Source organism: Culex pipiens, chromosome 3 (assembly GCF_016801865.2).
Source record: "Culex pipiens pallens isolate TS chromosome 3, TS_CPP_V2, whole genome shotgun sequence".
Lineage (NCBI taxonomy): Eukaryota > Metazoa > Arthropoda > Insecta > Diptera > Culicidae > Culex > Culex pipiens.
In genome coordinates, this window is record NC_068939.1 from 68,548,490 (window position 1) to 68,575,572 (window position 27,083).

Genomic DNA, 27,083 nt, shown 5'->3' on the forward strand with positions numbered 1-27,083 from the left:
AAATCATTACTTCGCTCCATTTCAACCGATTTTAGCTGTCTTGGGCGCAAATGAAAGATGATAAGTTTAACTTCCAAGAAAAAATAATGTGGAGTTTCAAATTTAGCCCAACATTTGAAAAAGTCTTATGAAAATATCACCACATCTGAAAATATTTTTAACGGATTCCTCGGACAATTTTACATAACATATCAAAAATTGGGTTTGGTTCAATCACAGGATTCAGAGATATGATGTTTTGAAATTAAATTCAGTAAGGTCGATGCGGGATGGGTATGCTTTGCTCGTGGACTCGTTCTTAAAAACATCGCAAAATTGAAAAAAAATCAGTTGAAATTAAACTATCAAAAAAAAAAAAAAAAAAAACAATGGTCATAGGAATAGCCCCCACAAAGTTTGAGCCAACTAAATACATAAATACAAAAACTGGAAATGTTTGAAATCAACCGATTTCGTGCAGAATTGCTCATATTGCAAATTATAAAAATTAGATAATTGGAAGAAAAACGGAAAATTTGGAGAAAATGATAGAACTTTGCACTGAAAATTCTGGCGTGAAAGGCCCCGTGGCACGGTAATTAGCGGTTACGGCTGCCGATCCTTAAGTTGCTATGGCAGTCCTGACGTACGGATCTCCAATGTGGAAAACTTGCGCAGCTACCCACCGCAAAAAGCTTCAAAGGATGCAGAACAAATTGCTGAAGATGATCCACAACCTCAATCCGTGGCACCCCACCGATGATCTCCACCAGCTTGCCGAACTGGAGACGATCGACCAGTTTATCGATCGCCTGTTCCAGAAGTTCCGGACCAGCTGCCAGATGTCGGACAACCCACTGATAGAAGCCATCCTTCCCCTGTAATGGAGCAGAACTCGACCCCACCACTCTTCTGTGATATTAGTTTTAAGGAACCCCAAGTTACGATCTCACTAGGTTTTTTTGGCCAAATTTTCCCTAGTTTTTGACTATTTGCATTTAAAGAACCTTCTGTTACCAAGCGGTAAATGAAAAAGAAATAGTTGCAAGGAACACCATATCTCTATGAACCAGCCAATCACACAAGATGTAAAATTGTTATTTCGGTAAATAAAATGAATTGAATTGAAAATTAAGTTGCTATGGGACGCGGGTTTGATTCCCGCCTTACCCTTCTGGAGCTTTTCGTTCAATGTTTGTCCCGTTTAATATTAGTATTCAGTCTGCAAAGACGGTGTGATTGTTTTCAATGAAAATCCCCACAAAAAATTTCGTTTCAAATTATGAAAATTTGAGTAATTTCAATAAAAGTACGATATTTTAAATAAAATTGAGTAATTTTCACTAAAAACTCTAATGTCATGAATGCAAAATGTTGTACCGTTTAAAACCCAAACGTTCCAAAACCGTCGCCCCTCAAAAATTTTGATAACTTGAGTTTTTTTTTCTAAATTCGATATTTTGTAGTTTTTGAATTACTACATTTATTTTTCATTATATTTCGAGATCACAAAAGTTTAATTTTGTGAACAAGCAATTAGAAGCCAATTAATTTTTGTATGACCTTTTGTAGTAAAAAAAATTATCTTAAGATTTAATAAGACTATCTAATATTTTGGCCAAATTTTAAAAAAGCATTCTCTAGCTTGTCGTTTCAGCTATGAGAGTGTACAAAAAAGTCTAACAAGATATCATACATGTCAGTCTAGCATGTAATGAATTACTTAATTTATGAGGGAAAAAGATGATCTGCAACGTTGAAGAATTGAAGAGACATTTTTTGGCCATTTCTACTGAATATAGTCTTTTTTATACTGTTTACTAAGTACACATTTTGAGAAAACATTAATTGGAAATTTCCGCTTTTAATAAAATTGCCCAATCATTTGAAAACTTTCACGTTTAACAATTCAAAGAAAACCGTTGAATTGTTTGCAACAAAATAACCTGACAGAGGTTGACAAAAATACATCAAATGAATCATTCACCCCGAAAAATGTTTACGTGGTGACACGATGCACGATGCGCACCCCCCAAAAAAGTAGGTTATTTTCGGTCATGCTGTTTCATTAAGATATTCACGGGTTCACGGGTTTGCAAGAGCGGTCGTCGACCAAATTAAAAAAAAAAGTTATGATTCGTCACCGCACCTTTTGGTCGGCACGAGATTTGCCGGAAACCAAAATCTTGCCGGTGTCAAAACATTTAGGTGAGAGTTGTACTACGGCGGTTAAAACCCCGTTCTCATTCAACGGTGCAGAAACGTGATGATCGGGAACACCTGTTCAGTGACCACGGGTGTCCTGCACCGGCGGATTACTTTTGATTATGTCGTAATTCTTGGGTTTTTTTCTTAACTGTTTTACGAGCGGCTTGGGATTACGTATTCTGTCTCTGGTAGAAATTTCCTGAACTCAGTTACTAACCGGTTCCACTTCGCCTTTCTTACAGTACCCTTGGAAGTCGAGCTACGTCCCGTCCAGCTCGTCTTATTCGTCGTCCAGTTCCTCTTACGGAAGCAGTAGAGTACGTATGGTGTCCTAGCAGTGTCCCATTTTGTGTCCACCACCACAATTCTCCACGTGTTCAGTGTTCCACCGTCGTTCTCAGTACTTGTAGAACATCTCCCCAAAACATAACCGCCTCTAGATTCTGCATTGACATTGTGTTTCCCCGCTCCATTGCTGCTGCTTCACCCCTCAAAACACCACCCAACTAGCGGTTGACCTAAATTATCTACCGTGTACGATCGCGATGTCTGCCGGCAAGCCGTCGACGTCTCCGCGTTTGATTGACACCGGCGTTGCGCTTGAAACTAAACTCTACCTCTCTACCTTCTACATTGGTATATTTTTGGCAGCATTTTGACGGCCTAACGCACGCACAACAAACGCGCTCGAGATTCGACCGATCTTGCGCCGCCGCCAGCTGGTCGGTAGACATCGCGACGAGTTGAACCTCTTGTTGTGATCGCCGTTTTCTGATGTTCTTTACCGGTGCAAGTGCCGTCCACTGCAGATTGTCGCCGTTTAGATGTTGTTTCGCCACATAAATACACACACACTTACGATTTGTGATTGCGAAAGGAGCGTCGGAAGTCGTTGCCAAAATGTCGTGTACCGGCGCCAGCTGTCAACCAGGCTGGTCAGCTGACTACGGGTGTAACTCGTGTACTGAACAGTTTGTCCTGACACTCGCTTTCACTTTCTCGTTACAGTTCTCGACCGAACCATCATCGAGTTCCCGGTTCGGATCGTTGAGTTCTACGGCCGGCGGCAGCAGCTACCGTCCCTCGTTTACTTCCGGAACGTACCGATCGCCGCGATCGACAGCGTCCAATGTGTCGACGTACATCAACCGCTACTCGAGCATTGCGGCGGAGAAGGAGAAGGAGAAAGAGGAGGAGCGGAGACGCGAACGGGAGAGGGAGCGTGAGCAGCGCGAGAAAGAGCGAGAGAAGGAGCGCGATCGCGAGAAGGAACGACTGATCGAGACTTCCAAGAAGCTGGAAGCCGAGCTGGAGAAAGACAAACCGAAGCTGATCAAGCGATCGGCGCTAATCGCAGCGAAATACGGAGCGGCCTCGAATGACAATGAGGATGCGTCCAAGAGTAAGACAGCGATCACGAAACCGAAGAAAGACAATGCACCTCCGGTGACCTTCACGACCCGATATGGAAAGGCCGGTGTGGCTAGGGAAAAGTCTAGGGAGCCTAGTCCAGCGACTCGGATGAATTCATCGACCAACCTTACGCCGAATCGTGCCAAAGCTAGAGATCCGAGCCCTGCAGGCGGGGCTGTTGCGAACAAGATTCGGTCCAGAGATCCTAGCCCGGCGGTAGAAACCAGAAGGACCGGATATACCTCCAACATCGCAAGCAAACTCACACCTAAAGAAACTCCAACGACAAACGATTACCGGCGGCAACCATCGAACACGTTGAACAGCTTCTTGCAGAACCGTGCGCGATCACGCGATCCAAGCCCAACCGTACGCACGCGAACTTCCAGGGAACCAAGCCCAGCGGAACCGAAGCGAACGCTGAAACCGTTCACCAGTGCACGATCAAGAGATCCGAGTCCCGCTACCCCAAGAACAACAACCACTGCAAGGACGATCAACCGATCGCGCGATCCTAGCCCGGCAGAGCCGAAGAAGTTCAGCAGTAGCATAACCATCAAACCTACAATACGATCGCGAGATCCTAGCCCGGCAGAGTCCAAAAAGATCCCTCTCTTTACGTCCAGCAAGCTTAGATCACGTGATCCTAGCCCGGCGGGCAGCAAACTGTCAAGCTACTCGAGCACCACTCCGCGAACACGGACACGTGACCCAAGTCCAGCGGGTGGTAAACAAACATCTACCTACGGTAGAACCCTAACCAGCAAAGACAAACCGGCAGAGAGTCGATCGCTAACGCTGCCAACAAGAAAAACACGCGATGCTAGTCCGTCGGTGTCGAACATCCGAAGCCGCGATCCCAGTCCAGCTCATAGTACCACTAGAAGATCCTCGCGGGAGCCATCCCCAACGGAGTCGATACGGGAAAAGTACGGCCTCAACTCAACCACCTATCGACCGTACGGAAGAACCAGCAGCAACAGCATCGGAACATCATCTTCGCGGATATCGATGAACTCGAGCCCAGTTCCCACGAGCCCCATCGGAGGCATGGCACTCTCGTACATGACCTCGAACGAGGCGATCGCAGCCCGCACAAGTCGACCCTCGTCGCGGTTGGTGCTGAACTCGCAGTCCCGGGAGGTTTCGCAGTGCCCATCGCCGCTGTTGATACGAAGTCAGATCTTCTCGCCGGAACCGCCAACGGTGCAAATCGTCGAGACAGATGACAAGAAGGAAGATGAGGATGAAGAGGAGGAGAGTGAAACGTCGACCGAGATGGAAACGTCAGAGGAAGAATCTTCGGAAGAGACGGAGAGCAGCGTAGAGCCGGAACCGAAGATCTTCATGGAGATAACGCTTGTGACTAGAGCGACATCACCGACTCCACCGGGGTCTACGCCGTATATTCGAGCAAGACGAGCTGAAATGTGCAAAACTATTGAAAAGACAATCCAGAAGCAGATACTGAACGTTCAGACGGCGGATAAGGCCATCCAATCCGACAGGATGGATGATTCGACCAAGTATCTGCGATACAATCAGCCATCGAACAGGACTTGGTCACCGTTCCTGGATACAAAGTTCAGCTCTAGTGCATCTTCAGGTTATACGCGGTATTCGAGCGCTTCTTCGCGCTACAGCCGCGATAGTACAAGTCGTGAAACCAGCGTCTGTTCAACACGAAGTGATGTTCCCGAGAAGAAGGAGGAGAAGATTTCCACGTTAGCTGCTCGCGTCAAAGAGATGAGCTTATCAAAATCTGCCAGCCCGAAGGGTAACGCTGCCAGCAGTAGATCATCGACGAGTACGCCTTCGATCAAGCAGAAGACACCTCCGAAACAAAAATCCCCGGAGAAGCCTCCACCGGCTCCAATGAAGGACGGTTCTCCGGCAAAGTCCATGACTGCTTTCAATTCAAGAGTCAACAAAGACTTCCGCAAATCGGCCCTCAACATGGGTCCAGCACCGGATCGACCACGCAAGGGCTCCAGCTCTTCGTCCAAGTCGAGCTCATCGACCTCCTCGTCGTCAACAGCAACGCAGACGACGGAACCGGCGCAACAGAACGGTAGCCGGATACCGCAAGCTGGAAACCGCGCAAGCGCCAGTCCTTGCCGTCGGTCGGACCGCGCGTCTTCGACAAGTTCGGACGCGAGCAGCTCCACAGCTACTTCGTCCTCGTCAACGGAGTCCGACGGTACTCAAACTCGATCGACTGCGGCCGCTTCGACGGACGAGCCGAACGCCAACAATGAACTGCTGATGCGAGCGATTCAGCTGGCGACGAACTTTGTCCAGAACAACAACCGCAATCACACGAGCTGGTTCGAGAACGGCTCGGCGGTGAGTGTGCCGGAAATTCAGCCACCGCAGGAGGGTAAGACCGGTTGGGAGGCCGGAACGCACTACATGGAGAGCATAAAGGACGACGATTCTAGCGATGAAGAGGACGAAGAGGGAAGCGGATCTGGGTCGGGACCGCTGCAGAAGGCATCGTGGTGGAACAATGACGACGGGTTCGTGAAGCATCCGCCGGTGCAGGCGGTCACGATGCAGGAAGAACCGGCGGCCAAGAGTTACACCTACCGAATACGACCGGTTCAGTCCGGTGAGAAGGCCTGGTGGATGACGGAGGAAAGCGAAAAGACTGAAGAGGGAAGTGAAGTGACGGATGAGGTGGCGGAAGCGAATGATAATGGTAGTACGGCGCTGTACAGTCCGTTCAAGCCGATACTGAAGGCGGATTCGGGAGAGAAACCGTGGTGGATGACGGATACTGGGGGTAAGACTGACGAACAGGAAGATCAGCAGGAGGAAGAGGAAGAGGAAGAGGAGGAGGAGGAGGAGGAACAAGAAGCTAGCTCGAATGGTTACGGCAATGGAGAAAGTCAGAGTTATGCACCGTATAAACCGATAAGGGTGACGAGAGTGGAGTCGGGTGAGAAGGCATGGTGGATGATGAGCACCGACAATGTACCGGCAAAGGGAAAGTCTCAGGAGTCGTCACTTTCGAAGAGTGCAAGTCGGGAAGCGTCCAAGGAAGTTAGTCCCGAGAAGAAAGGTCCCGGGTTTACTGTTTACACGTTGGAAGCGGAAGATGAGGCGTGGTGGCAACAGGCAATGGCTGAGCTGGAGAAGAAGGACAAGAGTAGTTCTAGTGCCAGCAGCAGTAGAGCACCCTCGAAGGAACCAACGCCGGAACCGCGGCAGCAAGGATTCATTGTGACACGAGCGGAGTCTGGTGAAAAGGCTTGGTGGATGTACAGCGAGGAGAAGGCGAATGAGGAAGGCAGTTCTGATTCGTCGGTGAAGGAATGCAGTCCGGTGAAGGCGAAACCATTCAAGATCACGCACATTGCGTCCGGGGAAGCTCCCTGGTGGATGACAGATGAAGGTAATCTATCGCGTTCCGGATCGAAGAGCAACGTGGTCAGCAGATCAAACAGCTTCAACAACTCGAAGAGCAACGTTGTCAGCAGATCCAACAGCTTCAACAACTCGAAGAGCAACGCGGTCAGCAGGTCCAACAGCTTCAACAACTCAAAGCAGCAAAGTCCGACCAAGTACAGAATCACGCGAGTGGAGTCCGGAGAGAGAGCCAACTGGATGGATAGTCCCGAAGAGAAGAGTGTCAGTCCACAGAAGTTGACATCGCTCATCGAGCAACACGGTGAAGAAGAAGACCATCACCATCATACCGAGATGGACCTGGACGAGGAAATCCAAAGCATCGGAAAGTTTGTAGCTGGTCTACCACAGTTCCCAACCGGAGAATCAACCATCGAGCTCCTCGTCGAAACGCCCCTCGGCGATCGCGCCAGTCCAGAAGGTGTCGAAGACTGCAAGCAGAATCGATCCTCCCCGTACGACAACATTCCTCAAAGCTCCAACAACAACTCGGCAACGCTCGAACCACGACCCTACCAGCTGGAACTGAACCAAAAACCCGCAGAACCGGCGCTATTCATTTCGCGCCACACCAACATCGATGATCTGCTGGGCGGATCGTGCCACCCGTTGAGTCCGATGATGGATCGGATGTTCGTGATGGACGATCTGATGGAGATTTCACCACATGATGTGCGGGTCCACGACAGCACGGCGCAATTCATCCACGGCGGCAGGTTGGTGGAGCTTTTGCTATAAAGTTTGAGCTGCTGTATACTCACCACTTGTTTTGTTGTTTTCTTTCTTTCTTCTACAGTGGTGAAGATGGTTCACTGCGGAAAGCTGGGGTGAGTAGCATAGTTAGTTAGATCGCTGAAACAAGCAAATTGATTGCATGAACAAAGACATATCCGAAATTTTAAAAATTATTTGCAAATTTTTGCAACTCTGCTGATTTGAAAATATCATAAAACTAGATAATCAGGTTTTTAATAACAAAAAAAAACATTTTTTAAATCTCATCTACCGTCCCTTTTTAAATGACTTCCAACGATCGTGTTGATTACCGCCATACATGCTAACAAATTCAGCCTACAAAAAATGGAACATTATAACACGTCCCTCAGCCTTCAACAGCAAGTGGGAAAATTCTCACCCACGCCCATAATCATCTCTGCCAGCATTCGCGTGGTTCGCGGATTGAGATTTTCGCGAGATCAAAAAGCAAAAAAAAAAAGCGAAAAAATGAAGCAAGTGGTAAAAATATACCTCACGTACATAAAACCAGATGTGGTGGCTCCTGAAAAATGTAAACACGTGTCAAACTGCGACAAACGCCGAAAAGTGGAAGGAGGTGAAGTTGGGCTGGATTTCCTTTGAAGGGTGATGGGACTTGTCTGATATTAGACTGAATGGTCGTAAACTGGGTGCTGAATAATGGTTCGCAAAACGGCCTCAATTTTGAACTGTCAAAGTGGAACCAATTTACTATTCGCTAAAAGTAGAGAGTATTGTAATCGATCATTAAAAAATGTTTCGTTTTTTTTTTGCAAGAATGAAAAGATTGTGGCATTTAAAAACCTGGAGTATAAGTCAAAAAATCTTAAGAAAGTTGAAAGCAAGATCGTCATTTTTTTATAATTATGGAGTCGATGTGGTTGTATCCAGCCAGACGTGCATCGGCACTCAATAGCAGTTGACAGTTTTTCTAAGGCCATGGCTTGGAAAAGGCACCATATCAATTTGTTTTGCGCCTAAAGTATGTTTTTTGCAATGCACTATGAGGTTCTGAACGACCGAAACCTTTATCTTCACTTATTCGCTAGTTTTAGTGATGAAGTGCTATTTGAGTGCTAAATAGCACATTTAGCACTTGAAATTTTTGTGATATTCAAATCACTATTCAATTTTTGCTAATCCAAATTGCATAGTGAACAACGACATCCAGAAATTGTCTTAATTGTTTGATTCCGTTTGAAAACTTACTGGTTTAGTGAAAATCTACTCTGTTTGTTGGATCTGCTTCGCTATAATTAGCGATGTTTTTTCGTTGGACCAGAAAGAGCTGCAGGATTCCAAAATCAGTCATCTGCAACATCGCAGAATGACACTCTAGCCGCAGTTCTTCGTCACCCGTAAAAAAGTAAAACCTCTTCTAACCGATCAAAACTTGAAAACACACAAAATTAACCAGCAAAAAATGTCAAAACGCGACAAAATAAAACACATACCAATGATTATAAAAAAAGCCCATTCACCAGTAAGAAAAAAGTCATGCTTGTGCTCGAACAGCGTCCTATTTTGTAGATGTAAACAAAGTAGGATCATTCAAATATCACGTTACGCATTCTCTCTATTCATCACCCAGGTAAAGAGGATTCATTAAAACTCTATCATGATTTATCAGTGTGATCTCAAATTTACACAGATTTTTTTTTAATTGAAGAAGTCGGATGCACGGTTAATGAGATCAAAGGGTCTGAAATTTGAACAACTTAACAAAACAAAACTTGTTTTTACGATTCCGGCTGTTTCTCAAAAACTAGAGGTAAAATCTCAAATGTTCAAACTGATTTATAAGATATTTTCTGAACTTTGCAGAATAATATAATATATTCCGACATGGGCAACTAAAGGATCCTATGATAATAAAAACATTTATCTTAAAATGTATAGTAAAAAAGGGACTTGAATAATTTAACTAATGCTTAAAAAAATTAATGGAAAACAAAAAAAAACTTTGCCAAATACGTTTTTAGCTTTTGGTATGTTTGTGTGAAATTAATTTCAAGCTGAATTCTTCACATTACCATTAACTTTTTTGTCGAAATCGTTAAATCGCTCAGAAATTTGGTTTTCAAGTTACAGATTTGCGAATATTTAAATACTTGATCAGTCGAATATAAAAGAAAACTACTATGGATGAAACAAGGATGCAAATGGCTTCATTGGTAATGCAAAATTTCATAAGTGGTTTCAAAACACAATCTTCCCTAGTAACATTTTTAAACTTACAGGTTTTATCAGGGTTCTGAAAACCCTGATACGGCCTAAATAGGCTTTTATGGCCTACTTAAAACCTAAAATGTTACTAGGGTTGAGCTTTAAAATATATTTTTACAAAAAGCATATGACCCTTTGAACTTTTTTTCAAAAATTTAGTTCAATACTTCATAGAATTACATTTTTTTATTAAAAAAAAAATGATTTCAAACTAGAGGTGGGCAAAAAAAGAGTGAACCGCTCAAAGAGCCGGTTCACTGAAAAGAGCGAACGAACCGTGGCTCACAAAAAAAGAACCGCGGTTCTTTTTTAAACTCCGGTCTTTTGAAAGAACCGTTTCAATACGGCATGATTTTTGTTATAAATATAATGTATTGAATTTCCAAAAATTGCAGTATTAAATTTGTTTTTGAGAATTGAAAATGCAATGTCAAAAATTTCAATGCTTATAAAAGTTTACACCAAAAGTAAATGATTTTCTAAACAAAATGGAATAAACTTTTCATTGTAAAACTGAGTGTACATTAAAGTAATGTAATGAATATTTTCTCCAAATAAAATACCAGCATTAGTTCAATTCTTGCAGAAATAAACGCAATTTTAAAAAGAATAGCAATTTTTTCAGCATCCTAGATTTAAGTTTGGATGTCTTTCAATTACTCGAATGTTCAGTTTTGAGTAGAAATCTTGACATAGAGACCACCAAGACCAATGGTTTTCAAGTGCATCTTCTCGTTTTCAGTTTTATTTTTTTATCAAATATGGCCGATACAAATATTTTTCAAAGTTTATGTCACCCCTCCACTTCAAAATCGATCCGCAAAATCAGGGGGCAAAACAGTATTTTTTTCAAAAAACTATCAAATTTCAATGGAAATAGAAGTCTTATCAACTGAAAACAAAAGTTTACTTTTTGGCTTTAAAAAAAGTTTTTCATACTTCGATATTTTGAAAACTAATGAATGCAACTGATGGAGACGTATATTTTTTTGCGATTTGGTCAGAGCTCAGGGACATAAACTTCAAAAAATATTTGGTACGGCCTAATTTATAGAAGTTCAATGTGAAATAACTTACAAAATCACAAGATTCTTGAAAAAACCCTTTTCATCCAAATTTTGAAAAAGAGCGAAAGAGCGGCTCTTTTTAAAGAGCGAACGAAAATGAGCGGCTCCTAAAAAAGAGCGGTTTTGCCCACCTCTTTTTCAAACCTAAATAAATAATAAAGTACATTTGAGATGATGGTGCAAAAATTAAATCTAGGATTCAATTATGCAAAAGATCTTTCTTCATGATAATAATAGAAAATTTTGACGATTTTTTTTTATGGAAAATGATTTCTTTGGTAATAGAGAAGACCCATAAATAGTATAATTCAACTAAAAAAAGGATTTTCATTTTCGGTTCTGGTGGAAAATTGTTCAATGTGGGTTTTTTCAACAAGGTATTCTTGTAAAGCTCTTTAAAATTTTTTTAAATCTTATCAACATGTTTTGAAAACAAAGAAATATTTCTTTTTGTTTGATAAATGTTCATGCAAAGTTTATTTAATGTTCTTGTTTTTTTGTACTCCTTAGAGAAGTTATCAAGTTTGGTAAATTTATATATTCAGTATTTTTTTCTGTTTAAGTTGAAGTTAGTTAGAGGAGCTGGGGGTAAGACGGCCACCCCATTGTTTTAATATGTATACTTATAAATATTAATAAAATATTTAGCAACACTGTTCCTCATGCTAAATAATGCATATGGATTATCCTTTGCCAAACATATTGTTTGAAATAGTATAAAAATAGCTCAAAATAAACAAATAGTTTTTGAACTTGAAACTGGATGTAATTTTCATGAATTACAACTTAGGCATTTTTGTTAGATAACAATATGTTTTCCTGTCTTCAAATATTTTTTCATGTAAGATTGAAGTTTTTTTTTGAATAGGTTAATTTTATTTGATATAGGTTATATTTTTGACGGTTTTTTGAATATTAAGATATATTTGTAGATAAGAAAAAACATTTTCAATAAACTATCCATTTTTAATCAAATTACTGTTAACTACCGTATCGACAACATTTTTTACTGTGATATAGCAAAACTCATTGAATAGTATGAAATCCTATAAAGCTTTCATAAAAATCGCTAATTTCATATTGTTTACATAATGTTGATTTACTTATTCTAATCGAAATACACAAACTAATTATTTTGCATCTAATTGTATTTGTTTTGTAGTAAAAATTCACAGTTTTTCATAAAATGTGGTCGCAATAATAGTTTAAATTCACTGAGCCAAAATTTGAAATTTTTTAAACAGCATTTTTCTTCACATTTGAAACTTGATTTTTTCAACCAAAATATTTATGATGATCAGAGAAGTCTGTTCAACCAACCATGTAGGTATTGGGGTGGATTTAGAAAAGTTATTAAGTTAATTTATAGCACTAACCGTCTAACCCCACATGGGTGGCCGTCTTACCCCGCGTATTTCATATATATATGATTTCAATTATTTTTTAAAAAATGCTGAAAAATATTAAAAATTGGTTTTTAGACCAACTAATTTATGTCATTTCTATAATGGACTACCAGTAGAACATTATGTACGTGATTTGTGATCAAAATAATCTGTTGTGTAAATTTTATGAGACTTCTCCCTTAGGGTGGCCGTCTTACCCCCATCTCCCCTATAGAATTACCTTTTGATTGAATGTTTCGATCAAACAACTACCTTAATTTTTATATGAAAAAAATACCCCAAAAGTTTCCTATGTTTGTGATTTTCCAAAATTTGTGTACTATTTTGTATATTTTTGTTTTGCATTTAAATTAGATATTTATAAAAAGTTTGCAAGTTTTCCCACCCACAACACAAGTACAACATATCAAAAAAGCTTCCCGCCATCGAGAGCAAGCCGGCGGTCGGTTGGAGTATAAAATAAAATTAAATTTAGATCAACCAACCAACACACACTTGTGTGCTTCTGTTGACACTGCGCGCCGGTGGGACTTGGATGCGGGTTGGAGGTTCGTGGTTCGTTCCGTCTCAGCCGGTCCGGCGCGTTGATGATTCATGCATAAGTATGTTTACACTCATGGTGGCATGGCAGTGTGATTGTGTGTACACACGTTTTCGGATGCTGCACCAGCTGTATCTTGGCCGGGAATGTGTGTAATTCATTCACGGTTCATTAGATCCCTGTGGTGCCGTGGGTGCTTCTGTAGCGGGGAGTTTTTTCATTTTTTTTCGAGGTACAGAATTGGAACTGGTGCCAACTTGTTAACTCACCTGGGTAGACGATAATCGCATCACTGTCGTTTTTAAGCATTTTCGTTTTAAATTTTGAACTTTCGAATAAAATTTGAGATGACTGAAAAAAAATATTTTAAATTATTGTAAATTATTCTTGTCTACATTGGACATTTACGAGCTAATGTTCAAAGCGCGATTCTTAATTGGAGCAGTGCACACGTACTCAAGTACAGGTATGACTCGCGTATACTTAAGGTGAGCAGCAGGTGAGGCCATTAAGTCTAGTGTGTACTCACTATTTTCGACTCTTGGCCGCTGTTTACCCGCAAAAAAGTTCCCAGAACCAGAGCTAAGTGGCCAACAGCGATGAAAGCATGACTTCATTACTGTACGGGTGTTGTTCTGGTTGGCCACAGCGTTAGGCGTGTGACGTGTGGCTTGTTTTGTCTGCTAATCTAAGGGTGAGTCGCACTTAGTTTCTTCAAGCTGACAAGTAAAATGCAGGCTGCGTGCAGCAATTCCTTTTTGTGATTAAACATGGATCGTGGATACCACGCAAGGAATGATCCAAAATCTCTTCCTGAAAACAGAACGTGATCATCGAGGGATTTGCTGGAGTGCATTGTTGGGAAGCGAATTTGTTGATTAAATCGTCTTTGTCGGAGGATGCTTTATAGTAGAGTAAAGTTAAAAATAACAGTAGCGATGGTCAGGTATTGTTCAGATAAACTTCTAAGAAATATCCAATCTTTATAAACATATACATAATTTTTTGGGACAATTAACTAACTATTTGCAAGTTTTTTTTGTTGAGATTTTTAATTATGTTCATTTTTATTTATATGTAACCTTGTCTGTCGATTTTGAATGCATTTTTGCATCATTGGATTCTTCATACGAAACTCTGGCAAATATTCGTATTCGTATCTTGTGTAGGGATTTTCAGATTGATTCGGTATAATCGGCAAAGTTGTAGGTTATATTAACAGTAAAATGAGTACCGGTGTCCATGGGCAACAAAAACGGAGAGAGCTCTAGTAATTACTTCATAACAAAAACAATTTAAATGATACCAAATAATTTTTTACGTCGAAATGTTCCGAAGTAATGATCCACATTTTCCCCAAGATTTTGCGAAGTTTCATGAAACTTGCCTTAAATTTTGCCAATCACTGGGTCAAATGAAACTAAAATAAAAACTTACTTAATCCACCAAAGTGGTTGGTGCCTTCCTCACTCTTTACCAACAATTGGTAATTCGATGGGTTTGGACACAAATTTCATCTAGTTTTTCCTTAAAGCCGCAAAAAAAGTACACAAGTATCATTCAAGTGGTCATAACTCGAGACAGGGTTGCCAGATCTTTGATGTTTTGGACTCGTTGGAAAGGTCTTTCGATTACCTAACCAACGGTTGGTCGGATTATGGATCCCCAAGTAACATTTTTTTCCAGGAGTTCTACAAGAGCTCTTCAAGATGCTACAGCATAGCAGTTTGGACCGCGGTAGGATAAAACTCTCTTCAAGTACTCTTCCAAACTCCTGAAGAAGTTTTGAAGAAAATTTTATCCTACCGCGGTCCAAACTGCTATGCTGTAGCTATCTTGAAGAGCTCTTGTAGAACTCCTGGAAAAAAATGTTACTTGGGATCCGGACATAGTTTTAATACATTTAAGTGAGATCCGGCTCCAAAAAAGTGCATAATTATCACTTAAGTGGTCATAACTTGAGACAGGGTTGCCAGATCTTTGATGTTTTGGGCTCGTTGGAAAGGTCTTTCGATTATCTTACCAACGGTGTGTTGTATTATGGATCCGGAAATAGTTTTAATACATTTACGTGAGATACGACCTTAAAAAAGTACATAAATATCACTTAAGTGGTCATAACTCGAGACAGGGTTGCCAGAACTTTGATGTTTTGGACTCGTTGAAAAGGTCTTTTGGTTCCCTTACCAACGGTGTGTTGGATTATGGATCCGGACATAGTTTTAATACATTTAAGTGAGATACAGCCTCAAAAAGTACATAAATATCACTTAAGTGGTCATAACTCGAGACAGGGTTGTCAGATCTTTGTTGTTTTGGACTCGTTGGAAAGGTTTTAGAATTACCTAACCAACAGTAGGTTTGATTATGGATCCGGACATAGTTTTAATACATTTAAGTGAGATTCGGCCTCAAAAAAGTACATATATATCACTTAAGTGGTCATAACTCAAGACAGGGTTGCCAGATCTTCAATCTTTTGGACTCGTCTTGCGATTACCTAACCAACGATGTATAACATAAAGATATTTGAATCGATTTCACTTATCCAACATCCAGATAAATTCAAAAACACATTTTTATGCATAACTTTTGAACTACATATCGAAACTTTATAAAAATCAATAGGTACGTATGGGACCTTAAATCGAATGCAACTGATTTGACCAAAATCGGTTCAGCCAGCCAGCTGAGAAAACTCAGTGAGAATTTTGGTCACATACACACACATAGACATATGTTCAGTTTTCGATTCTACGAGCTTTCTGTGAAAAGTTCATTTTTAGAGCAGGATTATAGCCTTACTTCAGTGAGGAAGGCAAAACAAGTCATTAACCAGCGTTACCTATTCGAGGGAATCGTACATGCGATAATTTAGGAAGTGAAAATTATAAAACATGTAGTTCAATTCAATTTGTTCAATTTCAACAAATTTATTAGGAGGTTGATTTTTCTGGAGGTAATATTAGCCAAAAACGTAACATCAATTTAAAAAGCTGCCATAATCACAGAATTTGCTTTTGTAAAGTGAATATTATTTAACCGTGGTTTGTTTAAAATGATGCTTTCAAATAAACATTTCCCAGATTTCTTACTTATTTATTAAAATCTGAAAAATTGTAGAAACCCGTTAAAAATTATTTTGACTCAATCTTCGTTACCATTTGTTTAAGTTTTGCTAAATTGTATAACGGACTTTTTATTTCGGTCATGTTACAATTATAAAACTAGAAATAAAACTAGAAACTCAACAAATAATGTATTAAATTTATAATGCATTCTCTTGTAAAGTTTAGTTAGAGTGCTCTCTTTTCAATTAATAACAAGTACCAGGTCTATTTTTTCGATTTTTTAATTTTCAAAATTGTTTAAATTTTCACCCTTAGCCTGTTGCATATATTTTTCAAAGTTCATGTCCCGCCCCCCCCCTTCAAAGTCATTCTAAATAATAGGGGGCAAAACAAATATTTTTTCGAAAAACTTCAAAATTTGGAAAAAAAATTCAGGTTAAGCTACTGAAAACCACTTGCATTTTCCTATGTTTATAATCAAATTAAGCATGTTTGAACTTTTTTAAAAACATTTTGATATTTTTTATAAAATACCAATGTACAGACCCCAATTTTTTTTTTCGCGAAAAAAAAAATCGATTTATGCATCGATATTTTGAAAACTAATTATTGGAAAACAACTAAACGCGTGTAAAATGTATTTCATCCAAATGTAATTTAAATTTTTATTTGTTTGCCCTCCCCCTCCCGACTTTGATCAGAGTTGAGGGACAAAAACTTCCAAAATTATTTGCAACCTTATTTGGCTTTATTTAAAAATGACTTTTTTTTTAAATGGCTAAGACATTTCAACATTGTTGATCCGATATTTAGACGCTGAGATTAAAAAGAAAGAAAATTAGGAAAAAACACATATTTCTATGCGCCACCAAATTACCCTAAATTTCTCAATCTACAATATTTGGGAACTATTAATCTGATTTTCAACGGGAACCGTGGTGTAGGGGTAAGCGTTATTGCCTCTCACCCAGTGGGCTTGGGTTCGATCCCAGACGGTCCCGGTGGCATTTTTTGAGACGAGATTTGTCTTATCACGCCTTCCGTCGGATGGGGAAGTAAATGTTGGCCCCGGCCTAACTTAGAGTGTTAGGTCGTTAGCTCAATCCAGGTGTAGGAGTCGTCTCCCTGGGTACTCTACCACCTCCTATCATTACATTTTGCCTATCTAATTTTTCATGTTTTTACAGTAACTTTTTCAGTTTTTTACATGTTTTTCACATTTTCTGCTATAAAATTGTACCATTATCATTTAAATTGTAAATAAATGCGTAGAGGCAAAGTCTGAGGCACTAGAAAAATTACTGCATACTTCTTTTTACTTAAAATATAGGAAATGTTAGTAAAAAACACAGCCAAAGTTGACCCCTAAAAAAATACATTTTAAAAAACATTGGCAAAGTCACATAAAACAAGTCAAACTTCCAACCCTAAAATTTTCCAAAATTTTCAAAGTTCTTCTTTCCAAAGCTTTTTGAAGATCAAAAATTGGTTGAAAAATGGATTTTTGGCGATTTTTTGAATCGAAGCCCGTCTAGAGGCGGGGTTGGGTTGTAGAGGATTAATTTGTTATTTAGATTTCTTTTTTTTATTTTCTATATCTTTAACTTTTGTTTTGATTTTTAAATTCTTTTAAATTCTTTAAATTTTCTAAAATTTTTGGAGCCTTTTTATTTTTTTTTATTTTTCAAGAACTTATATTTTTTTGAATTGTTTAAAAAACATTTTTAATTTTTTTAAATATTTTTTATTATTTCATTCTACTATAAATTTCTTTTTCTTTCATATTTTTTTTTTATATTTTTATATTTGTTCAAGCTTTTTAAATTTCTGGAGCAACATTTGAAAAGGGCGCTATTGAAAACTGGAACTATTCCGCAAATTCCGGGTCAACAGGTAACTATTTAACAAAACCCGCAACGTTAGAAGATAGCTGGGAAGGCCAGCTATTGTTTACCACTTCGTGTTTTGTGGAAAAGTTACCTATTGTCTCCTAATTACCAAAAAAGATGCGGCTATCAAAATGCTTATGCGCCCTTTTCTCGTGTTGCTCCAGATTTGTTCCGTGCTTGTGAACCGTGCTGAATACCGGGTAGCAAAGTGAAATCCCGAAGAACTGAGAGCAAATTTGCTACCGCGGAGCTTGACTTGCCGTCGGGTGCACATTTGATTTGCTTCGATGTTTGCCCCCAGCGCTGGAGATGCACTAAAGGAAGTATTACACTACGACAAACAAACGAACAAACTTTTTTGATAGTTTAGCAGATTGCCTGCTCGGTTTGTTTGCCTGCATTTGATTTACAGAAAGGTCAGCCTGCATACAATTGGCTTTGTTGGAAGTTTTCCGCAAACAATTTTGCGAGTTTGGCAAACTGTCAAACACAAAACAAGTGCGAGTTTATTTGCCATAGTCTAATACCTCCTTTATGGAGTTTATCGTGGTGATTATTGCATTCGATCGTAATTGCTCGACTCACGATCGAGATTTCTCGATCGTAACATTACGATCGTAATTTGTCGATTTCAAAATTTTTAAAAATTACAGAAATTAATTTTTTTTCAAATCCTTAAAAAAAATTAGATTTCAAAAGATTAAAAATTCAAATTTTTAAAAAAATTAAAAATTTTAAAATAAAAATTGTATAGGACCAATAATTCTGGTTTAGGGTTAAGCGTGATTGCCTCTCACCCAGTCGGCCTGGGTTCGATCCCAGAAGGTCCCGGTGGCATTTTTCGAGACGAGATTTGTCTGATCACGCCTTCCGTCGGACAGGAAGTAAATGTTGGCCCCGGACTAACCTAAAAAAAAACAGGTTAGGTCGTTAGCTCAGTCCAGGTGTAGGAGTCGTCTCCCTGGGTCCTGTCTCGGTGGAGTCGCTGGTAGGCAGTTAGACTCACAATCCCAAGGTTGTCAGTTCGAATCCCGGGGTGGATGGAAGAAGCTTAGGTGTAAAAAGAGGTTTGCAATTGACTCAACAATCAAGCCTTAGTTTCGAGTAGGAATCTCGCAATCGAGAACGCCAAGGCAATGCTGTAGAGCAAATAATTTAATTTTTGATTTTAATCTGATTTTACTGTCAACAAAACTCTTTTGGGAAATGTTCCATTTATTTAACTCTAAATATTTAGAGAACCTCATCATCACAACTTATATTTCAAAAGAGCTTATTTTTTAATGTTGAAATTTTCAAGCTCAACTTTTTAAAATAATTTCACAAAAATACTTTTGGATTAAAAATAAAATTCAAAACTGTTTTACGAGGTTTTTTGAAACTTAAAAAAAAATGTATTACGGCTGTGAGAGTGAAATTCTAATGTGAAATTCAACACATTCAAATTTGCCGAAGAGTACAAAGCGAACCGAATTGATCCTGAAAAGTTATAAGCGATTAAAAAGAGGCGTTTTTCCCATACAGTCCATACTCGATTATCCAAAGGCCTTGGAAAAGTTTCACTTTGGATAATCGCAACTTCGGATAATCGAATTATGCAAAAAAATTTTTTTTTCATTGTCTGATTTTTTATTGTACAGCTTATGCATGATGCCTAAACTACTCTAAAATGATTTAGAAGGTGATGGCGGCCAAAATGGCAGTGATGAAATATTAAGAAAGTGGCTTTGGTAATTCACTGAAATTTGACTAAAATGGAGTCAACTTCGGTTTTAAATTTACTGCAAGGTGACCATTTACAAATACGATTTACTTTCAAAACCTCGTCTTTACGAATTGCACGGAAGAATAGGTGCCACTTCCGTTCTCCGTACGGTTGCGGCATCGTTGTCGCTATTGCACTGGCTTCCAATTTTCTGTCCAAATTTACCGGAAAATACCCGATGCAGTCGCACTATAATTACCCGTGATCGTGATCGTTCAGCGCTCATTCAGTCGCCGCGCTGTGCTACCTTTCAAATTAGCCAGCTTGCGGTGAGGGAGTCTATGATGAAACCAAAACAAACAACGTCGTCGTCGACGCCACCGCTACTCTGTTTACGACCCAAATGACCGCGCATGTGGCCAATAATACCGCTCAAAATTTGATCAAAACCGACCGATATCCTTTATATTCTGGCAACGGGGGTCGGCCGTCAATGGAATTGGGCACCCACACCATCGAGTAAACACATATCGCGAAGAATTTGCGCTTCCTCTGTGGAGCAATTTGACAGCAGTTGTCAAACCAAGGAATTGACGTGAGTTAGGCCGGCGCCTTTACCATCTGAGCTGTCGGCGCTTGCAAACAACAAACGTTCCAAAGTCGTGCAACGCTTGACAGTTTACCCCACACTGACGTGCGGGGTAATTTTGCACACTTTCAAATTTATTCACTCACTCACTCTGCGTTTATGTTACTTCCTCCAACGTATATCGCTCGTTTCGGCCGGTCGAGTTAGTCGCAAGGCTAATAATTTTTCATTAAACACACATTCGTTCTAATTATTGCACCGCGGTGGTGGTTCTGTCTTGTTTGCCTTACTTACACTTATATAAAGGTGCCGGGCCAAGTTTAGACCGTGTGAAGACCGGCAGTTTGTTGGTCAAAGGCTGTGGTAGACCGACGACGCGCCGGCCGCGTTCTGACTAAGGTGTAATTTTGTTGTCTTCCTACCTTGTTTGTGTTCCGTTCTTTGGTGTGTTTTGGAGCGTCAGTAATTTCGCGGAAGTTGCTTCCGTACTGCGGCTAATTTTGCCATTTTAGGCTGATTTGCATAGATTCATTTAATAACATGATTAATTTTGACTAAACCCAGCATGTAAAAAAACGCTGGAAAGATGTAACATCAAGTACGCCTAAATTTAATCTGCTGAAACAAGTAAAGTGGATAATAATGGCGCCTGCCAGGTCAGTTTGTAGATCTGAGGAATTTTTGATTTCAAATTTTATTTCAACAAAAAGTATCAAAAAAGCTTAACGCAATATAACAGTTCTGCTTTTGTCAAAAACTTGCTAAATATCAATTCTCGCTTACTTCCATCGGATGGAAAGGTCAGTCCGGCCTTAGTTGTTGTTAGGCCGTTATGTCATTCCAGATGTAGGAGTCGTATCCATGCCATAAGTACAAACAACACATCAAAAAAGCCTACTCCGGTGGAATTGCTGGCGGCGGTTGGAATCGCAATCCAAAGGTCGTCAGTTCGAACTCTGGAGTAGAAGGTTCCTTGGAGTAAAAATAGGCTTGGGTGCTCTACCTGGCCCTATTTAAGCCCTTTGCACTCCTAGGTTCGAGCATAAACTTGCAATAGAGACCACAAAAAACCTGTTGTCGATAAAGTGAATGATTTGATTTTTTTATTTGTACATAGAAAACCCTTGGCACATTGGTTGTTTTGAAAAAAAAAAAATAATGTAGAATTAATTTACCAATTTACCAATGTTTATTTTTTATGTGGGGTCCCGAAATTCCGAATTTGTAAAATGTAGGGTGTCTAATTTTTCCAGGTTTTGAATGTCCCGGGAAACGGGAGAAATTTGGGAAATTTTTGAAACAGTCATTCAATCTATGTTTTCTTTATATCAATTATCTTTTCAAACATTAATTACCTCAATAATATTAAGTGGGGACAATCTACTCTTGAATCTGATCGCGGACGAAAAATAGCTTTATAGAAATTCAAATTGGTTCTTTTTTTTTATTTTTTTTGTGTTTTGGATTTTAAATGAGCTCAAATTTTTTATCCAAACTGATTTAAATTAACTTTCCAACGCCCAAGGCTCCAAAAAAGTTGGAAAGGTAACTTCAACTCGCTGGTTCTCGGGCATAACTCAACCAATCAAGATGATTCTTCTTTCCAATGATTTGTTAGGATGTCTAGATGATTCTAGAACTTTGCTGAACTTAATTTGTTAAATCTGTAATTTTTGCGATCAAAAACATCGTTCCAACTTTTTTTTCGCGTGTAAAAAAAATTCGCTGAAAATTCCGCGGAGGCAGTCTTTTTAAAAAAGGTGGAACGATGTTTTCGGTCGCAAAAATTACAGATTTGTTCAAATTGAGTTCTGCAAAAATCTAGAATCATCTAGACATCCTAACAAATCACTGGAAAGAAGAATCATCTTGATTGGTTGAGTAATGCCCGAGAACCAGCGAGTTGAAGTTACCGTTCCACCTTTTTTGGGAGGCTTGGGCGTCCGTGTAAGTTGGACATGCGTTGGGCGTTCCAGTGTTAAATAAGTCTTTTGTTTATACATTTCTTTTATTTATTTTTTCGTATGACATGACTAGAAAAGATTGACAATTTTTTTTGAACACGTCTAAAAAACAAGAAGTAAAATTATACCAGTATAATTTTAGATTTTTTTTAATTCCATGTTTTATATAAAACTTATTTTACAAATTATTTGTAAGTTAATATGGCCAACTGGGGAAAATCGGGACTGCAGTCTGAACAGGTATTGGAGATTTTAGAGCAATGCATTTGGAAATCGGTATTATTATTGTTTTGTTCTGTTCCTGTTTTAACTAAAGTCATTCAAAACGTTTTGCAAAATATGGCTTAAATAGCTATCTTTATTCGTTACATTTGTCCTGATTTGCCCTAGATTCCGATGTTTGATGAAAAATTATTTAACATGATATTTTTTTTTCAAATTTAAAATCATAAATATACGAAAATATAATACGCAGTCTTTTAAATATAGAATATTAAAAGCATTAGACATTTGGCGGATCTGTAAAATAATATTTAAACAATTCTTCCTAATAAGCCAAATTAATGCTGATACATAGTAATTGACAAGAATTTTAAAGCATTAAATTTTGTATTCGGAATTAGGAGGAATTAGACTATGGCAAACAAACAAACAAACAATCTCGCACTTTTTTTCGTTTGACAGTTTGTCAATCTCGCAAATAAGACAAAATGTATGCCAGCTGACGTTTCTGCAAACAAATGTTGGCGAACCAAGCAACGATGACAACGTGGATGACAAACTGTTAAAATGTGTGACTTTGATTGTTTGTATGCCGTAGTATAATACCTCCTTTAGTATTCAACTTGTCATCTATTGTCACAACAAAATCTGAATTTCCAGACCAACTTTTTTTTTCAATTTTGGGAATTCCCGGGACAAAATATTAAAATATCTCGGGATTCGGGAAAAATCCCGGGAATTTGTTCAGGGAATTCAAGATAGACGCACTAATTGAAAGTCTAAAAGTTTCCAATAGTTGTAGAGTAAAAAATATATGAAGTTTGGTTGAAGTGTTGAAGATTCTCAAATATGAAAAATTCACACGCAATTCGCATACACAAACCCGAACCATCCAGCTAAGTACCAACTCTGACCAGCACTTTTAATTGTCCGGTCTCTGGACACGCATCACAGAGATTCGGTTTCACCACCCGCCATTGCAGCCATCCGTTAATTACTGAAACAGCAGTTTGACTGCGGCACGTTTCATAAATTTTCATAATTTCTGCACTACCACGTTGGATCACGTTGATCATCACGTGGTCATAAAACGATGCGAAACCCTCCGAAGGTGGTGACAGAAATAGATCACGCTGAGTCGATTGTAGGTCTACGACTGTGGCGTATATGTCGAGGGTCTGTCGGTCTGTAGGTCTGTGCGCTCGGTACGCGATGGGTTGAACCTTAAGTGCTTGTTTGACTTACTTTCGATCCGGACAGGCTGGAGGCTGCCGAAGCATGTCCGGTGGGAGGAGATTGGCACACAAGGTGAAACGGAAATCAGCAGGCTTGGATTGATTGCTGGATTTATGAAGATGTTTGAAGTATGGTTCGGTTGTTAGACGTAGAACTTCGTCAGTACACATCTTCTACCCAGGGATCGCGCACCTCAAAAGTCCAATTATTTCGGGCCAGCAGTCCCTTAATCCGGAGAAGACACGACATGCAATAAAATCTGCCATAACAGCACCAAACTGCGAACAAAGTCAACTTTGTGGCAAGCGCCACCAAGCGTGAAATATTTGAAAGGCCCCGGACCTCGGACATGGTCCGGCTGACATGAGCTAGTCTCTCACCGACGACGACGACTACAACCTCCGCATATCTTATCTCGTTGAAAGCTCTCCCTGTCCAACGGGGGGATTTTGCCGCGTGGAGTAGGTGGCTTTTACTTTCAACGACGACGATGATGACCGGTACTGTGTCACACCTGGAGAATGTCAGTCACTTTTCTTTTTTTTTACGTTGCAATTCGTCTCCTGTTGTTTGGTTTGGCGTTGAACAACTGCAACGTTACACGCGGTCTAGGCTTTTAGAGACGCAGTTTATCGCGGATGGAAATGCTGGTCACATCGTGCGGTCGAAAAAATCGTAGAGGTTGAGCTCTTTTGCCTCATGTACTCTTTTTGTCTAAAACTTATAATACTTGTGGCAAACTTTTAGGATCTCAATAAATAAATTTTTGACTACACAAATTCGCATATGGCACGATAGTACGACACCAACGTTGAAGGCCTGGACGGAAATAAATTGTAGGTGGCATCGTCGGTAGGCATGCAAAATTGGACTGTTTTCACCGTGTTGTGATGAGGCTCAGCAGAGTGGGCTCCGAAAGACGAAATACGATGTTAAGGATGAATTTTACATAACAGCTTGAACGACCAGAAAATTTTAAAAATCAAATCAAAATTCAAATGATTCGCTCTACAGCATTGCCTTGGCATACTCGATTGCGAGATTCCTACTCGAAACTAACTGTCCTAAGGCTTGATTGTTGAGGCAATTGCAAACCTCTTTTTTAACCTTAGTTTCCATCCACCCCGAAATTCGAACTGACGACCTTTGGATTGTGAGTCCAACTGCCTACCAGCGACTCCAGCGAGGCAGGGACCCAGGGACGACTCCTACACCTGGATTGAGCTAACGACCTAACACTTTAGGTTAGACCGGGCCAATATTTACTTCCCCATCCGGCGGAAGGCGTGGTCAGACAAATCTCGTCTCGAAAAATGCCACCGGGACCGTCTGGGATCGAAACCAAGCCGACTGGGTGAGAGGCGATTACGCTTACCCTACACCACGGTCCCGGATCAGAAAATTTTAAATACATTACATGTTCTACAAAGTTGTAAAGCAGACAATTACAAAAATTTTGATATATAGACATTAGGGTGGGTACGTTTTTCAAAAAGTTCTCGGATCAAGTTTTAGTATGGTTCCCCTTGTAGGGCATGCCCATAGGGACTTTCATGCCAAATATCAGCTCATTTGGTTGTAAACTGGCTGCGCGCATCAGGGTTAAAGTTTACATGGGAATTACTATGGGAAATTGGAACTTTTTGTTCAAACGCTCCTACAGGTCTGGGAAAATCACGCGCCAACTTCTGGTATGGTCAGGCCTATGGGGAATGGTCTGGAGAACACTTTTCCCGAAGAGAGCATATGGATTCGTTGTCCCTAGACCTGGCGCATCGGCAAACAATCCGATGTCTCCGGAATCAACGGTTTTCCCTCAAAAAGCATTAAATTTTCCTTAGCATGCTATGAAAGCTTGATGAACACCGCGACGCCATATGTCAGACAGCTACCGCATGGGTGAGAAACGGCTGGAATATTTAATTGCAAACCTTCTTTTAAGTAGAAAATGATCATTTCGAGTAATCCTGATATTATTTAGTCGAATTCAAAATCTTTGCATAGCAAATTTGTATTTTTTTGCAAATATTTCAACCACGTGGTAGCTGTCTGACATATGGCGTCGCGGTGTTCATCAAGCTTTCATAGCATGCTAAGGAAAATTTGATGCTTTTTGAGGGAAAACCGTTGATTCCGGAGACATCGGATTGTTTGCCGATGCGCCAGGTCTAGGGACAACGAATCCATATGCTCTCTTCGGGAAAAGTGTTCTCCAGACCATTCCCCATAGGCCTGACCATACCAGAAATTGGCGCGTGATTTTCCCAGACCTGTAGGAGCGTTTGAACAAAAAGTTCCAATTTACAACCAAATGAGCTGATATTTGGCATGAAAGTCCCTATGGGCATGCCCTACAAGGGGAACCATACTAAAACTTGATCCGAGAACTTTTTGAAAAACGTACCCACCCTAATAGACATAAGGGGTTTGTATAAATTCTTCACGAGTTATCAGAATTTTACAAAAAAGTTTTTTGAAAAAGTTATGTTTTTACCAGTTTTTCGAATTTTTAACCTCTAAAACTTTTGAAAGTATTTTTTCGGAAAGTTCAGCTAATTTCGCAATAGAATGACCCCTTGGACGATTGTTGTGGCTTGTTGAACATTGTTACACTCTTAAATGTAACCCTGCAAAGTAAAAAAAACACGTAATTTTAAAACGAAAATTTTTGTTCTAGATGAAAAAATGACCCCTGTGGGTTATTTCAGATTCAAAAAGTACATTAAATTTCCCATAAAATGACATGTTACAATTTTTTTTAAAGTCGAGTAACAGAAAATGGGAGAATTTTTAAAACTTTTTAAGTGTTTTTTTCGATGAAAAATACGTTTTTTCTGAATTCTGAGTACGCCATCAAATCGGGCGTCTAATTTTACACAAAAGTCCCTTTGACAGCAAACACGGTTGCGAGCTACAAATCACTGAAAAGCGTGATTTAGTAAAAAACCAGAAAAATGAAAGGGGTCGTACCGCCCCACCGTCACGAAATATCGAAAAATGGACCTCGGATTCGTGATCAGGAACTAAAATAACCCCTTAGAGCAAAGTTTCACGCAAATAGAAGAGGGGTCGGGGTAACTGCTGTGTGTAAACCACCATTTTCTAATGACGATATCTCAACAACTAATGGTCCGATTTTCAATGTTAATATATGAAACATTCGTGAAATTTTCCGATCTTTTCGAAAAAAATATTATGAAAATTTTTAAATCAAGACTAGCATTTTAAATGGGCGTAATATTCAATGTTTGGCCCTTTTAAAATGTTAGTCTTGATTTTAAAATTTTCAAAATATTTTTTTCGAAGAGATCGGAAAATTTCACGATTGTTTCATACATTAACATTAAAAATCGGACCATTAATTGCTGAGATATCGTCATTAGAAAATGGTGGGCTGTTT

The 27,083-nt window shown here is 39.6% G+C and overlaps 1 protein-coding gene across 1 annotated transcript in view; it reads left to right on the forward strand.

Annotated features, from left to right (window-relative positions):
• Window positions 1-683: 683 nt before the first annotated feature.
• The window catches only part of LOC120414113 (serine/arginine repetitive matrix protein 2-like), a 31,143-nt gene continuing 4,743 nt past the window's right edge, over window positions 684-27,083 (forward strand). Inside the window, exons 1-5 of the mRNA XM_039575140.1 lie at window positions 684-859; window positions 2,239-2,311; window positions 2,430-2,504; window positions 3,196-7,727; window positions 7,808-7,838. Of these exons, the coding sequence (XP_039431074.1) occupies window positions 684-859; window positions 2,239-2,311; window positions 2,430-2,504; window positions 3,196-7,727; window positions 7,808-7,838 (4,887 nt within the window). The remainder of the gene's footprint in view (window positions 860-2,238; window positions 2,312-2,429; window positions 2,505-3,195; window positions 7,728-7,807; window positions 7,839-27,083) is intronic.